The sequence below is a fragment of the Bufo gargarizans genome, chromosome 1, assembly GCF_014858855.1.
Source record: "Bufo gargarizans isolate SCDJY-AF-19 chromosome 1, ASM1485885v1, whole genome shotgun sequence".
NCBI classification, from domain to species: Eukaryota; Metazoa; Chordata; class Amphibia; order Anura; family Bufonidae; genus Bufo; species Bufo gargarizans.
In genome coordinates, this window is record NC_058080.1 from 351,684,700 (window position 1) to 351,700,601 (window position 15,902).

Here is a 15,902-nt window from a genome sequence, read left to right on the forward strand (position 1 = left end):
TCGATCATAAATAAAAAAAACGATCGATCAATGTGCTGCAATCCATTATATCATACAGGGGGAAAAGCAAACAAGGAGGGGTGATCAAACTGACATACCTAGTGCACAAGGAGAATCGCATCCCACCGCTTGTTTCAGCGTTGTATATTTTCCTTTGCGCAGGTCGGGTAAAGCACCTATCAGGGAGAAGGCTGAAAGGGAGCGACCGACGTCATCACATCCCGTCGACGTGCGGTCATCGCTCCAGTAACATCCTACGCAGCCTAGGCACAGCTTCCTGAGCGCATGCTCAAATGAACAAAAACACACTAGACGCCATCTTGCTCTCTGGCAGGACGCCCTGTTGCCAGTGTAAAGCCCCAACCTATATAAAATCGGACTTAGACAACTCAGACAGGCGGTGAATTCCCTTGAAAACAGGGTGTCCACAAGCACTCCCTGAGTGAAAAAACTGACAAATCCACGGAAACCGCGGCATGTACAGAGATATCACCAGGGTCACTGAGTTGTCATATCATCCGAGAGGGATCTCCTCATTATAGGTACACAGGTGCCACTGAGTTTATCTGACTTATCAGAATTGTGCCATCTAGGCTGGTATGTCATAGTAAACCCATGTGTAGGTGCCAACCGGACCTGTCAAAATCAAGCATCCACATCATAAAACCAAAAAACGGGGGTAAGGGAGGGAAGGAAGAAAAAAATTATTGTAAAGGACAAAAAAAGGGGGCTTTCTCATGTGCGGTATGTTGTGACCACTCTATCCAGACTTGCCATTCCTCCTGAAATCCAGTGTATGTATTCTCTAAAAAAGAGAGAAATGAAAATAAAGTTATTAAAAAAGCAAGAAAATAAGAGAGTTGAGTTGTATAACTCCTATAGTGCATACACAAGAAACCGAATTGCACCCTGCTTGACTGCAGAGGCAAACCACCATCACAAAATATCCCCAAAATTGTACTCTACGTTTAATCCATGGGGTTTCAGACTCCCCAATTTGTGGATCCAATTCAGTTCTCTACGTTTCAGTAGCTTTGACCTATCTCCACCTCGCCTGGGTTGGGGTATGTGGTCTACTACCCAGCATTTAAGATCACGCTCCCCATGTTTAGCCTCTGCAAAATGTTTAGATACAGGTAAATCCATACGTTTCTTCCGTATACTTAAACGATGGTTGTTTAGGCGGGTCTTAAACTCAGTCGTTGTCTCTCCCACATATAATAAATTGCATGGGCAAGATAATATGTATACGACATAACTGGACTCACAGGTTAAATGAAACGGGATCGCATAGGATTCACCTGTACCAGGATGTGAGAAATTCCTCCCTTTGCACATATATTTACAATTTACGCAGTTGAGACAGGGAAAACAACCCAAGCTCAACTGCGTTAATGTGGTTTGTCTCAATGATCTTGTTGAGCCAATATCTGCTTTAACTAATTGATCTTTTAAATTTCTAGATCGACGGTAAGAAAGAAGAGGAGGGCTCTGGAATTCCGGAATTTCCTTGAAACATGTACCCAACAAGCCCCAGTGCTTCCTCAAAATCCTATTTATTGAAGGGCTGTATTCACTATATACTGAAATAAACGGAATTCTGTCAGCCTTGCGGGCAGTCTTCCGTTTAGTCAGTAATTCTGTCCTATCTAAATGCCGAACTCTGTCAGTGTGTTCTTTCAGCAGCCGTTTAGGATACCCCCTCTCCTGAAATCTAAGGGCCATAGAATCCAACGTCGCATCTAATTTAGTATCATCTGACACAACCCGCTTAACCCTGAGGAACTGAGAGAAGGGCAAAGATTGAATCATTTTCCTAGGATGGCAACTATTGAAGCATAGGAAGGTGTTAGTGTCGGTTGGCTTAGTGTATAGCTCGGTATGCAGAGAACCTTCCTTGACCACTACCTTGGTGTCCAAAAACTGAATCTCAGTCCTGGAATGGACGAGGGTAAATTGTAGATCTGAGTCATGACTATTGAGAAAGTCATGAAAATCAAGCAGATCTGCCTCAGAGCCAGTCCATATGAGGAAGATGTCGTCGATGTATCTCCACCACCCCAGCACATGTCTGAAGTGGTGGGACAAATAGACGACATCTTCCTCATACACACGCATAAAAATATTTGCGTAGGTGGGGGCCACGTGGGATCCCATGGCCACGCCACGTTGTTGCAAATAAAAAGTATCCTTGAACAGAAAATAGTTATATTGGAGCACTATCTTAAGCAAATCAATGATAAATTCAGAAGCATGTGGAGTGAGGGAGGACATCGTTAACATTTTCTCAACTGATCGAATACCCTTCTCATGTACAATAGAGGTATATAATGACGTAACGTCAAATGATGCAAGTATAATTGAAGGAACCTGTGATACATCTGTATTATGAAGTTTGACCAAGAAATCAGACGTGTCTTGTATATAGGACGACCCACCTGTAGAAAAACCGCGCAGGATTTTGTCAAGAAAGACGGCTATGCCGCTGAAGATGGAATCTGTGCCCGAGACGATCGGGCGTCCCGGGGGGTCGACGAGGGTCTTGTGTATCTTGGGCAGCACATATATCACCGGAGTGACAGGATGTGCCACCTCAAGAAAATCACATAGACCCTCGTCGATAATACCAGCGGTCAAGGCCTCCCTCAGACACCTGCGTATGATACCAATAATCATAAACTTGGGATCAGAGTCAAGGGCCCTGTATACATGTGGGTCCCCCAGTTGACGCATAATTTCATGTATATACTTAGCGGTGTCCATTACAACGACCGCACCCCCTTTGTCGGCCGGCTTCAAGGTTAGAGTGGGGTCAGACCTAAGGGATTTGAGGGCCTCAACCTCAGTGGTGGTCAGATTAGGATATCTAAAGTCCCGATCCTCCGTGAAGGCTGACCGGAGCTCAGAGATCCCACCTCTGACAGCACTGATATAGGCCTCCACTGCAGGTTCATTGATAACTGGTGTAAAATTGCTCCTTTGAAATAAATTGAGAGAACCCAGTGTGAACTCACTATTCTGGGGCCTCACAATTACATCCCTTTTATGAAACCATATTCTTAATTTAATACGACGGAAAAAAGAAAACAAATCAGATTCCAACTTAAACCAATCTATGCGTGAATTGGGACAAAATGAGAATCCCTTTGATAGGACACTCACTTGGGTAGAGGTTAGCTCTTTGGAAGATAAATTGACTACAGTCATTTTCTCCGCCCTGTGGTCATCTTGGTCGCCATGAGTCGATTCTTGTTGTTCCGTAATCTGCCTGGCCTTTCCGTGTCCACGACCACCTCTCCTAATGTGTCGCCGCTTGCTTCCGGCAACTGCGAACCTCTGCCTAAAAAAGACTGATCTTCATTTGAAGGTGTCTGAATGGTTTTCCTCCGTCTTCTCACGTCCCTCTGTTGGGTATTGGATTGTCTCTCATTCTGCCAATTGTAGACGGTGCCTCTTTTGTAGTCGTCTGTATCCCTACACCACTTGGTTCTTTTGTTCTCTTCTGATTCTAGCTGGAATTGTTTCATTTGAACAGCTGATTCTTCTATATACTTAGTGAATTCCTCTGGTGAGAACAAAGATCGTAGTTGGGCCTCAATGTCGCCTATTTCACACTGCAAAATTGAGAGTTCATGTTGGAGATACTCAATGTTGAGCAAAATAAAGTCCAGAGAGTATCGGTTAGATAAGGCTTCAAATTTTTTGCAAAACAAAGGATTGTTATAAAAAAGGTTTGGTCTGATACTGGATCGCATCCCTCTAGGGATCCTCTGTGTCCTGTGATATTCTCCAAGTGTCGTCATGTGTAAACGGAGAGATACCATGCGTTTGGAGATGGCCTCAAACTTCCGTTTCAATTCTTTAGTAGAGGGGGTGTTGAGGAAGGTGGCATCTCCTCCTATGTCGCGCAGGATGCGTTCAGCGTCTTCAGTGGTGTATACACAACCACTAGGTGATGCAGGTTCAAAGGTAGACATAATGCAGCAAACAATGAAAAAGCGAAAGAAAAATGGACACCGTGCTCAGCCAATGAGCCACAAATAGTTAAAGAAAAAATGGCGGCACTGGTGCTTTCAGTTACAAAAGATAGGGTGCACGTCCCGAGGGGAATAGGCTTCTTACCCCAATTAGTAAATCCGGAAAAACGAGAGGCACTCCAATGATGAAGAAATAGTGAACCTTTATTCACCCAGGTGCAACGTTTCGGCTCTGCTCTTGAGCCTTTTTCAAGCATAAATACAACTCCACAACACAGCCTTAAATACAGGTGAATCAATTAACAAATAGATCATGTGGTCATACTCCACCCAGTGGGTGTGACAAAATCGTAACCATGACAGAATGCAACACTGTGAATACATAAAATTATCCTGTGCAAACAGTGCAATTATGAAAACATAAATTACAAGCCATGTAAATAATACATCTCATACATATATTATGGCTTCAGTGAACAGTGATAATGTCGATCATAAATAAAAAAAACGATCGATCAATGTGCTGCAATCCATTATATCATACAGGGGGAAAAGCAAACAAGGAGGGGTGATCAAACTGACATACCTAGTGCACAAGGAGAATCGCATCCCACCGCTTGTTTCAGCGTTGTATATTTTCCTTTGCGCAGGTCGGGTAAAGCACCTATCAGGGAGAAGGCTGAAAGGGAGCGACCGACGTCATCACATCCCGTCGACGTGCGGTCATCGCTCCAGTAACATCCTACGCAGCCTAGGCACAGCTTCCTGAGCGCATGCTCAAATGAACAAAAACACACTAGACGCCATCTTGCTCTCTTACATGGCTTGTAATTTATGTTTTCATAATTGCACTGTTTGCACAGGATAATTTTATGTATTCACAGTGTTGCATTCTGTCATGGTTACGATTTTGTCACACCCACTGGGTGGAGTATGACCACATGATCTATTTGTTAATTGATTCACCTGTATTTAAGGCTGTGTTGTGGAGTTGTATTTATGCTTGAAAAAGGCTCAAGAGCAGAGCCGAAACGTTGCACCTGGGTGAATAAAGGTTCACTATTTCTTCATCATTGGAGTGCCTCTCGTTTTTCCGGATTTACTAATTGGGGTAAGAAGCCTATTCCCCTCGGGACGTGCACCCTATCTTTTGTAACTGAAAGCACCAGTGCCGCCATTTTTTCTTTAACTATTTGTGGCTCATTGGCTGAGCACGGTGTCCATTTTTCTTTCGCTTTTTCATTGTTTGCTGCATTATGTCTACCTTTGAACCTGCATCACCTAGTGGTTGTGTATACACCACTGAAGACGCTGAACGCATCCTGCGCGACATAGGAGGAGATGCCACCTTCCTCAACACCCCCTCTACTAAAGAATTGAAACGGAAGTTTGAGGCCATCTCCAAACGCATGGTATCTCTCCGTTTACACATGACGACACTTGGAGAATATCACAGGACACAGAGGATCCCTAGAGGGATGCGATCCAGTATCAGACCAAACCTTTTTTATAACAATCCTTTGTTTTGCAAAAAATTTGAAGCCTTATCTAACCGATACTCTCTGGACTTTATTTTGCTCAACATTGAGTATCTCCAACATGAACTCTCAATTTTGCAGTGTGAAATAGGCGACATTGAGGCCCAACTACGATCTTTGTTCTCACCAGAGGAATTCACTAAGTATATAGAAGAATCAGCTGTTCAAATGAAACAATTCCAGCTAGAATCAGAAGAGAACAAAAGAACCAAGTGGTGTAGGGATACAGACGACTACAAAAGAGGCACCGTCTACAATTGGCAGAATGAGAGACAATCCAATACCCAACAGAGGGACGTGAGAAGACGGAGGAAAACCATTCAGACACCTTCAAATGAAGATCAGTCTTTTTTAGGCAGAGGTTCGCAGTTGCCGGAAGCAAGCGGCGACACATTAGGAGAGGTGGTCGTGGACACGGAAAGGCCAGGCAGATTACGGAACAACAAGAATCGACTCATGGCGACCAAGATGACCACAGGGCGGAGAAAATGACTGTAGTCAATTTATCTTCCAAAGAGCTAACCTCTACCCAAGTGAGTGTCCTATCAAAGGGATTCTCATTTTGTCCCAATTCACGCATAGATTGGTTTAAGTTGGAATCTGATTTGTTTTCTTTTTTCCGTCGTATTAAATTAAGAATATGGTTTCATAAAAGGGATGTAATTGTGAGGCCCCAGAATAGTGAGTTCACACTGGGTTCTCTCAATTTATTTCAAAGGAGCAATTTTACACCAGTTATCAATGAACCTGCAGTGGAGGCCTATATCAGTGCTGTCAGAGGTGGGATCTCTGAGCTCCGGTCAGCCTTCACGGAGGATCGGGACTTTAGATATCCTAATCTGACCACCACTGAGGTTGAGGCCCTCAAATCCCTTAGGTCTGACCCCACTCTAACCTTGAAGCCGGCCGACAAAGGGGGTGCGGTCGTTGTAATGGACACCGCTAAGTATATACATGAAATTATGCGTCAACTGGGGGACCCACATGTATACAGGGCCCTTGACTCTGATCCCAAGTTTATGATTATTGGTATCATACGCAGGTGTCTGAGGGAGGCCTTGACCGCTGGTATTATCGACGAGGGTCTATGTGATTTTCTTGAGGTGGCACATCCTGTCACTCCGGTGATATATGTGCTGCCCAAGATACACAAGACCCTCGTCGACCCCCCGGGACGCCCGATCGTCTCGGGCACAGATTCCATCTTCAGCGGCATAGCCGTCTTTCTTGACAAAATCCTGCGCGGTTTTTCTACAGGTGGGTCGTCCTATATACAAGACACGTCTGATTTCTTGGTCAAACTTCATAATACAGATGTATCACAGGTTCCTTCAATTATACTTGCATCATTTGACGTTACGTCATTATATACCTCTATTGTACATGAGAAGGGTATTCGATCAGTTGAGAAAATGTTAACGATGTCCTCCCTCACTCCACATGCTTCTGAATTTATCATTGATTTGCTTAAGATAGTGCTCCAATATAACTATTTTCTGTTCAAGGATACTTTTTATTTGCAACAACGTGGCGTGGCCATGGGATCCCACGTGGCCCCCACCTACGCAAATATTTTTATGCGTGTGTATGAGGAAGATGTCGTCTATTTGTCCCACCACTTCAGACATGTGCTGGGGTGGTGGAGATACATCGACGACATCTTCCTCATATGGACTGGCTCTGAGGCAGATCTGCTTGATTTTCATGACTTTCTCAATAGTCATGACTCAGATCTACAATTTACCCTCGTCCATTCCAGGACTGAGATTCAGTTTTTGGACACCAAGGTAGTGGTCAAGGAAGGTTCTCTGCATACCGAGCTATACACTAAGCCAACCGACACTAACACCTTCCTATGCTTCAATAGTTGCCATCCTAGGAAAATGATTCAATCTTTGCCCTTCTCTCAGTTCCTCAGGGTTAAGCGGGTTGTGTCAGATGATACTAAATTAGATGCGACGTTGGATTCTATGGCCCTTAGATTTCAGGAGAGGGGGTATCCTAAACGGCTGCTGAAAGAACACACTGACAGAGTTCGGTATTTAGATAGGACAGAATTACTGACTAAACGGAAGACTGCCCGCAAGGCTGACAGAATTCCGTTTATTTCAGTATATAGTGAATACAGCCCTTCAATAAATAGGATTTTGAGGAAGCACTGGGGCTTGTTGGGTACATGTTTCAAGGAAATTCCGGAATTCCAGAGCCCTCCTCTTCTTTCTTACCGTCGATCTAGAAATTTAAAAGATCAATTAGTTAAAGCAGATATTGGCTCAACAAGATCATTGAGACAAACCACATTAACGCAGTTGAGCTTGGGTTGTTTTCCCTGTCTCAACTGCGTAAATTGTAAATATATGTGCAAAGGGAGGAATTTCTCACATCCTGGTACAGGTGAATCCTATGCGATCCCGTTTCATTTAACCTGTGAGTCCAGTTATGTCGTATACATATTATCTTGCCCATGCAATTTATTATATGTGGGAGAGACAACGACTGAGTTTAAGACCCGCCTAAACAACCATCGTTTAAGTATACGGAAGAAACGTATGGATTTACCTGTATCTAAACATTTTGCAGAGGCTAAACATGGGGAGCGTGATCTTAAATGCTGGGTAGTAGACCACATACCCCAACCCAGGCGAGGTGGAGATAGGTCAAAGCTACTGAAACGTAGAGAACTGAATTGGATCCACAAATTGGGGAGTCTGAAACCCCATGGATTAAACGTAGAGTACAATTTTGGGGATATTTTGTGATGGTGGTTTGCCTCTGCAGTCAAGCAGGGTGCAATTCGGTTTCTTGTGTATGCACTATAGGAGTTATACAACTCAACTCTCTTATTTTCTTGCTTTTTTAATAACTTTATTTTCATTTCTCTCTTTTTTAGAGAATACATACACTGGATTTCAGGAGGAATGGCAAGTCTGGATAGAGTGGTCACAACATACCGCACATGAGAAAGCCCCCTTTTTTTGTCCTTTACAATAATTTTTTTCTTCTTTCCCTCCCTTACCCCCGTTTTTTGGTTTTATGATGTGGATGCTTGATTTTGACAGGTCCGGTTGGCACCTACACATGGGTTTACTATGACATACCAGCCTAGATGGCACAATTCTGATAAGTCAGATAAACTCAGTGGCACCTGTGTACCTATAATGAGGAGATCCCTCTCGGATGATATGACAACTCAGTGACCCTGGTGATATCTCTGTACATGCCGCGGTTTCCGTGGATTTGTCAGTTTTTTCACTCAGGGAGTGCTTGTGGACACCCTGTTTTCAAGGGAATTCACCGCCTGTCTGAGTTGTCTAAGTCCGATTTTATATAGGTTGGGGCTTTACACTGGCAACAGGGCGTCCTGCCAGAGAGCAAGATGGCGTCTAGTGTGTTTTTGTTCATTTGAGCATGCGCTCAGGAAGCTGTGCCTAGGCTGCGTAGGATGTTACTGGAGCGATGACCGCACGTCGACGGGATGTGATGACGTCGGTCGCTCCCTTTCAGCCTTCTCCCTGATAGGTGCTTTACCCGACCTGCGCAAAGGAAAATATACAACGCTGAAACAAGCGGTGGGATGCGATTCTCCTTGTGCACTAGGTATGTCAGTTTGATCACCCCTCCTTGTTTGCTTTTCCCCCTGTATGATATAATGGATTGCAGCACATTGATCGATCGTTTTTTTTATTTATGATCGACATTATCACTGTTCACTGAAGCCATAATATATGTATGAGATGTATTATTTACATGGCTTGTAATTTATGTTTTCATAATTGCACTGTTTGCACAGGATAATTTTATGTATTCACAGTGTTGCATTCTGTCATGGTTACGATTTTGTCACACCCACTGGGTGGAGTATGACCACATGATCTATTTGTTAATTGATTCACCTGTATTTAAGGCTGTGTTGTGGAGTTGTATTTATGCTTGAAAAAGGCTCAAGAGCAGAGCCGAAACGTTGCACCTGGGTGAATAAAGGTTCACTATTTCTTCATCATTGGAGTGCCTCTCGTTTTTCCGGATTTATATATATATATATATATATATATATATATATATATATATATATAAAAAAAACACCAGGTGCAATATGTTGCACCAAAATCAAAGAAAATCTGGACATAACTCCTAGGAGAGACGGTGAGAGTCCTGATTACCGTGACTGACAGCCTTCTGTGTACACACCGATACGGAGAAAGCTGTCATCCATATTAATTCAGCATTAAGAAATGCGCAAAAGCTCTATAAAACTGCTCACCTGTTCTGCAATCTCTTTTACAATCTGCAGTTTGATGACTTTGGAACCGCCATCATCTCGAGACATACTTTCTGCAACCAGAACAAGAGACTCTCATTGGTTGATTTGCACGATGAATTCCCCAAAAAACACTAAAAAAAAACTCTATTTCTAAGCACAACTCACCTGCTGATTCAAATTCCTGGGGTAATTCGGCACAGAGCTTAATATGTGCAATATCTGTTATAGGACCCAGGATTACAACAGGCCTTTTGAAACTTGCTGCATAAAACATGTAAATTAATAAAAAATAAAAAAAAGTTACCATTTTTGTATACAGAAAAAAATAGCTGTATGTACAAAAAGAGTCAATGTGAAAGGACAGGAACAAAATGTGGAGACGATTAATAACCCATAGCCATTTCTGGAACTGCTAGAAAAAATAATTACAAGAATAATAAAATAAAACATTTAGAATATAACAGTATTATACAGTTAGAATAAATGTATTAAGAAATTAAGGGCCCACACATATTGCCTTTTTACAGTTCTGTGTCCTACGGATCACCAAAGATTGTAAATGGCTAGTACAGTATATGTTTGCCCACAGTTTATAATAAGGCATTAAAATATGAAATGAAATATAATTGCTAAATATTCACTGAGGACAGGAGCCCTAGGAATCAGCCCCCTATTTAGATGAATTCATTGAGCACTAGCAATGGTATGAAACCTATAAAGTTACATATACTCTATGTAAAACACATCAAAGTTTTCATATTCGTACAATAAGGATGTCCAGCAGGCGAAATTGATATTTCAGGCCCCAGTGAAATGAAGTCTCCAGACAGCTGAGAGTTTTTAGGGCAGTGAGTGCCCATATTAGTGCATAAACACCTTCCTTTATAACCATACACAATGGACAATCAGAATCTGCTGACTTAGTCCTGATGCTATGCAGAATTATAGGCGGTAAAGGTTCACTGCACAAAGTGTAGCAATACAAAGGCTGTATTTATCGTATCAGACTAAGGGTGCATTGTTGAGAAGACGTCTCCAAAGAATTCCTATAATATTGGCCTGGCAGAAAGTCATTTACCGAGCACAGGTATTTTAACCCAGTAGGAAACAGATTAACATGTGTCCTCTAAAAATTGATTCTCACTCTTGTACAAAGCTACATTCTAGAATCCTAGGTGACATCAGGCAAGTCATATGTCTCATAGCAAAATGAACCCTTGCCCATGATTTCAGGCTTTGTAAGGCAGGTACAGAGCAGAATCGAGTCTGAAATGGTGTTTTATTCCACATAAATGAAGAAAATTACACTGCAGTTAATAAAACGCTGAACAGTCCAGTGGTTAAAACTGTTACCGTACACCAAAAGGGCAAACCCATTATCTACACTCGATTTCAAAAGCCGCTTTGAAGTCAAATTGGAAAAATAAGCTATGCATTTACTCTATACCTTCTCTACATAGCTTCAGGGCCAATAATGAAAGCCTATAAAGCTGCTCTAATATCACTATAGTCTGAACCGGTTACATTTCTTTAAAAATGTAATCATAACTAATTATGCTCCATAGGCTGAAGTTCGATGCTGTGGATTCACAGTCTGGATTCTGCACCTCAAATCCACAGCAAATTACTGTGCAATACATGTGGATTGGGTTGCTAAAAAATGGGAGAAATTTAGCATGCTGCAGATTCGTTCATGGCAACTAGCTATAGCCTAAAAAGATGGATCAGCTGACACTCTAAATGTCACTGCAAGGGAAATCAACCCCCATCATCTCCAACTGGGATCCAATGATTGAATAGGCGATAACTTGTTTACCCCCGGGAGGAATAAGGAAAGAGGCTTTTAGCTGTCTTTAGTAAATGGACAGTTTTAAAAAGGGGTTTACTAGGGAAATCAGATTTAAAAATGGTTAAAGCGATTCTGTCAGCACGATTTTTCATATTAAGCTGCCAACCGATTCACGGAGGTCTCCGAGTATGTTAGAAATATACCCGTGTCTGACATATGAATGCTGTTGTTTGCCTTAAAAACTATTTTATATTTATGCTAATTACCAGATAAAAGAGCCCAAGTGGCTGTCCTGATTGTTAGTGGAGCCAAGCCACACCTATTCTGAATAAGCCTCGCACCTCCCCTCATCCTGAAGTCCCCTCCCAGCTCCTCTGACGTTAAGCAGACCCTGCACTGTAATCTCACGCAGGCGCAACAAGATGTCACTTGAGCGCCCGCATGGTCTGCGATCCCTCTGCCGCCTTCAGTTTCATTTAACCTACTGCGCATGCGCCAGCTATATGCACAGTTCTCCTGAAAATAGGTATTAGTACAGTCACTTCTGGCTAAGGAGAGCTGCTGGCGCATGCACAGTAGATTAAATGAAGCTGAAGCGGGCAGAGGACAGCCCCTTGGGCTCTTTTATCGGGTAATTAGCATTAATATAAAATTGTTTTTAAGGCAAACAACAGCATTCATATGTCAGACACAGGTATATTTCTAACATACTCAAGGAGATCCCGTGAACCTGTTGGCAGTTTAATATGAACAAAATCGTACTTACAGAATGCTTTTAAAAATTAAAAATAAACCACACTCTCCCTGACCAATCTCTCACAACCGCCCTTCTGTAGCTGATCCGGTCCATGCTGCTCTTCACTTTCTGGTCCTGGTGTGACCAATTGAAAAGGCCAGGAAAGGCCCACTAAAGCAATCTCTGGCCATAGCTGTGACCCGCCTCAGCCAGCGATTGGCTGAGCAGGCATTTTCTGGCCGGGAACAGGAAGTGAAAAGCAGCGGGAACTAGAGCAGCATTAGAAAGGCAATGGCAGACTTTTTTTTTTTTTAAATAATTTAATAAAGTTAAAAAAAAAAATGCCTCAATAAAATTTTACAATGGGACTCAAACAAGTATAACATTTTAGGATCTACGTAACGAGATCCCTGCAATGGTTCTAAAGTGCTCAATTTGAACTGCTCAATCATCCACACAGCATAAATAAAGTATAGTTTTACATCAATGCTACTTTCATACATCGGATTAACCAGCAAGTCTCTCACAACTACTGTTATACTGGCACATTTAGGTCAGTCACTAGATAGGAACAGAAAGTTTGCTGTATTGTTACCTTCCCGAAGCACCACTTTCTCATAAGGTGGATACTTGGCCTTGCTAGTAATTGCAGACAAATCCTCTCTACTTTTCTTCAATATTTTTTTGGCTCCCCTCAGGCCTCTCAGCTTCCAAAATTCAGCTCGTGGTCCTGAAGATGACTGGGGCTTTAAGACGTTTTCTAAGCTAGCATACTGTTCTGCCCTGAAAAAGTATGAATTGCAACTTCAGGATCAACTAAGGTGGAAAACAGATAAAAGATATGGTCTTAAGATCATGGCAAATTATTTACCTAAGACGATTGGGGATAATTCCTTTGTCCATCTCCTTCAGATCACGAGCAACACGTGCAGCAAGCCAACTCCCAAGCTTCCCACGGTACATTGTATCCAAAACATGGAAAATCTCACCCCGAGTGAAGCTCAGGCTAGATGGACTATCTGCCTCATGATCAAAGTGTGTACGGATATAGAAGGAATCGCCAACATTGGACTTAATCATCTTCCTGTAAACTATAACAAAAAGCTTGTAGTGTGCATCCAACACCAAAGAACATATAGTACAGAGGAAAACTAGCACGTTAATTAACTTACTGTCCTCCTTCCCCTGGGTCAGTATTAGAACATCTTCGTTCTGTGGCAAGTTCATTAGATATTGTACAGCATCTTCACGTGTCATGTTGTGGAAACTGGTTTCATTTACCTGGGAACGGCAACAGTATATCGTCTTACATGCTGGGGTCAAAATACCCATGGTACCAGTATGCATCTATTGCACTCATTTTTTCGGTGACAGACATTATAGTTTGGTGGTTCAAAGAAGGGGTCGCGCTGGCTTACTTGGCTATAATTCAAGAGTCTTGATCAGGATAGGATACAACAGCTTTTTGGCGATGCCAAACAACGAGGTTCCACAGAAGGATAATCTCGGTCACAAAAACACCCCTCTCTAGATATAAAGGTTCAGGCACATAGTGAAGGTCCACCAATGTTTCCAATGAAAGGTATAAAATCAGTAGGCATAAAACAGAATAAAATCTCTGTAGTTATAACACTGCTCGACCCAGGTTTCGCCACACCAGCTTCATCAGGAGCAGATGATACACCCACATATGGGTGTTCCTTTTATATGGGTGTCGAAATAACATAAAACGTTCTCCCACCCCCCTTCCATTATAAATCTACTATTTTAAAATCCACTATTTTTTTTAAAACCACATAAAAAAATCTGTTCTCATTGGAAATATTGGTGGACCTTTACTATGTGCCTGAACCTTTATATATACACAGAGGGGTGGTTTTGTGACCGAGATTATCCTCCTGTGGAACCTCGCTGTTTAGCATCACCAAAAAGCTGTTGTATCCTATCCTGATCAAGGCTCTTGAATTATAGCCAAGTGAGGCAGTGCGACCCCTTCTTTGAACTGTCTGTTGAATGTGAATAAGCCCGCTTCACACGGTGGTCTGCGACGCCAAAAAAGAAGAAAACACAGTGGTGAACTTTTATCATTTTTATCCATATTTTTATTTTCACTTTATTATTTTTTATTGAAGAGATTATAGTTTGGCGAGTTCTGAAGCTCTAGAAGCATACCATTGCTATGTCAATTTAAGTTATTAGGGTAACCTAACGCAGAAACTAGATTTTTGTATTTAACCTAAAATCTTTTTCTCTTCTGCTTATTGGGAGACATGGGCAGGACCATGGGTATAGCTGCTGCTACCAGTAGGTGGACACTAAGGGCTGTTTCACATGAGCGGATGCCGTGCGTGGCATCCGCTCAGTGAAAGAGTGCCAAGACCCGATGCAGACTGCAGAGGCACGGAGCATTATCAGTCATGTTACTGCTCCGGGCCTCTGCAGTCTGCATCGGGTCTTGGCACTCTTTCACTGAGCAGGTGCCACGCACGGCATCCGCTCGTGTGAAACAGCCCTAAGTGTTTACTCTTTCCATCAGCTATACCCGAACTACAGGGTCTAAGCTAAAACTAAAGCTAGAAAAGTTTGTACCGCAGATGCACCCAGATCACCTTCTTCAGCATGCTGCCCCTTGGAGACAGAAGCCATGCTGAAATAGGGGGACTTGTCAGAAAAGGCGACAAATGCTGGCAAGTGACAGCAAATTTAAAGAGCTGCTCTCCCTCCTTCTGGAGGTAGGGAATGAGCAGCGTGCTTGATGACCCACTGGTCACTCTTTTCGCCATTGGAAAGACAGGGAGCCGTTTCTGCCTGTATTCCCATATACAAAAATAAAAAGTGGTGGGAGGAGCTAACGCTTTCTTCAGCATAGTGTCGCCTCCTAGTGGCAGCAGCTATACCCATGTTCTTCTGTGTTCTCCAATGACATGGATGAAAAACAATGACGACAACATAACAAAACTGCCACTTAAAAGATACCTGCAAGACTATGTAGAGCTTTGGGGGCATTTTTAAATCATTGCAACTTATTTTGGGTTATTTTTAATAAAAGACCAACTGAATAAAAAATTGCCCAAAATTTGTAAAATGCGCAGTGATAAAAGAAACTTCCCTCAAAGGTGCCCATAGACTTTAAAAAGCCCTGAAATTTGTTAGGACAAAAAACTACTGTGAGTGGGTTTTAAAAGGGGTGAATGGGCAAAGTTGACAAATCTTAAAGGGCTTCTGTCACCCCACTAAAGTGATATATTTTTTTTGGGCTAGTTACATTCCTTATAGTGCGATATATGAGAATATAATGTTGTTACTTACTTTCATGAGGCCGTTTCTTGAGAAAACGAAGTTTTATAATATGCAAATCCGGTCTCTACCAGCAAGTAGGGCGTCTACTTGCTGGTAGCCGCCGCGGCAAAAAACCGCCCCCTCGTCGTGTTGATTGACAGGGCCAGCCGTGATCTCCTCCTCCGGCCGGCCCTGTCAGTATTTCAAAAATCGCGCGCCTCTGTTCATTCGGCGCAGGCGCTCTGAGATGAGGAGACTCGTCTCCTCAGAACTCCCTCAGTGCGCCTGCGCCGATGACATCACCAAAAGAGAAGACGTCATC

At 42.6% G+C, this 15,902-nt stretch overlaps 1 protein-coding gene across 7 annotated transcripts in view; it reads right to left on the minus strand.

The window, feature by feature from the left end:
• The window catches only part of TJP3 (tight junction protein 3), a 108,749-nt gene that overhangs the window by 40,176 nt on the left and 52,671 nt on the right, over positions 1–15,902 (minus strand). For all 7 annotated transcript variants that reach the window (XM_044268646.1, XM_044268640.1, XM_044268652.1 and 4 more), the window contains exons 12-16: positions 13,474–13,582; positions 13,173–13,392; positions 12,897–13,084; positions 9,942–10,037; positions 9,777–9,847 (exon numbers count right to left, since the gene is read on the minus strand). In XM_044268646.1, coding sequence (XP_044124581.1) covers positions 9,777–9,847; positions 9,942–10,037; positions 12,897–13,084; positions 13,173–13,392; positions 13,474–13,582 — 684 coding nt within the window. The remainder of the gene's footprint in view (positions 1–9,776; positions 9,848–9,941; positions 10,038–12,896; positions 13,085–13,172; positions 13,393–13,473; positions 13,583–15,902) is intronic.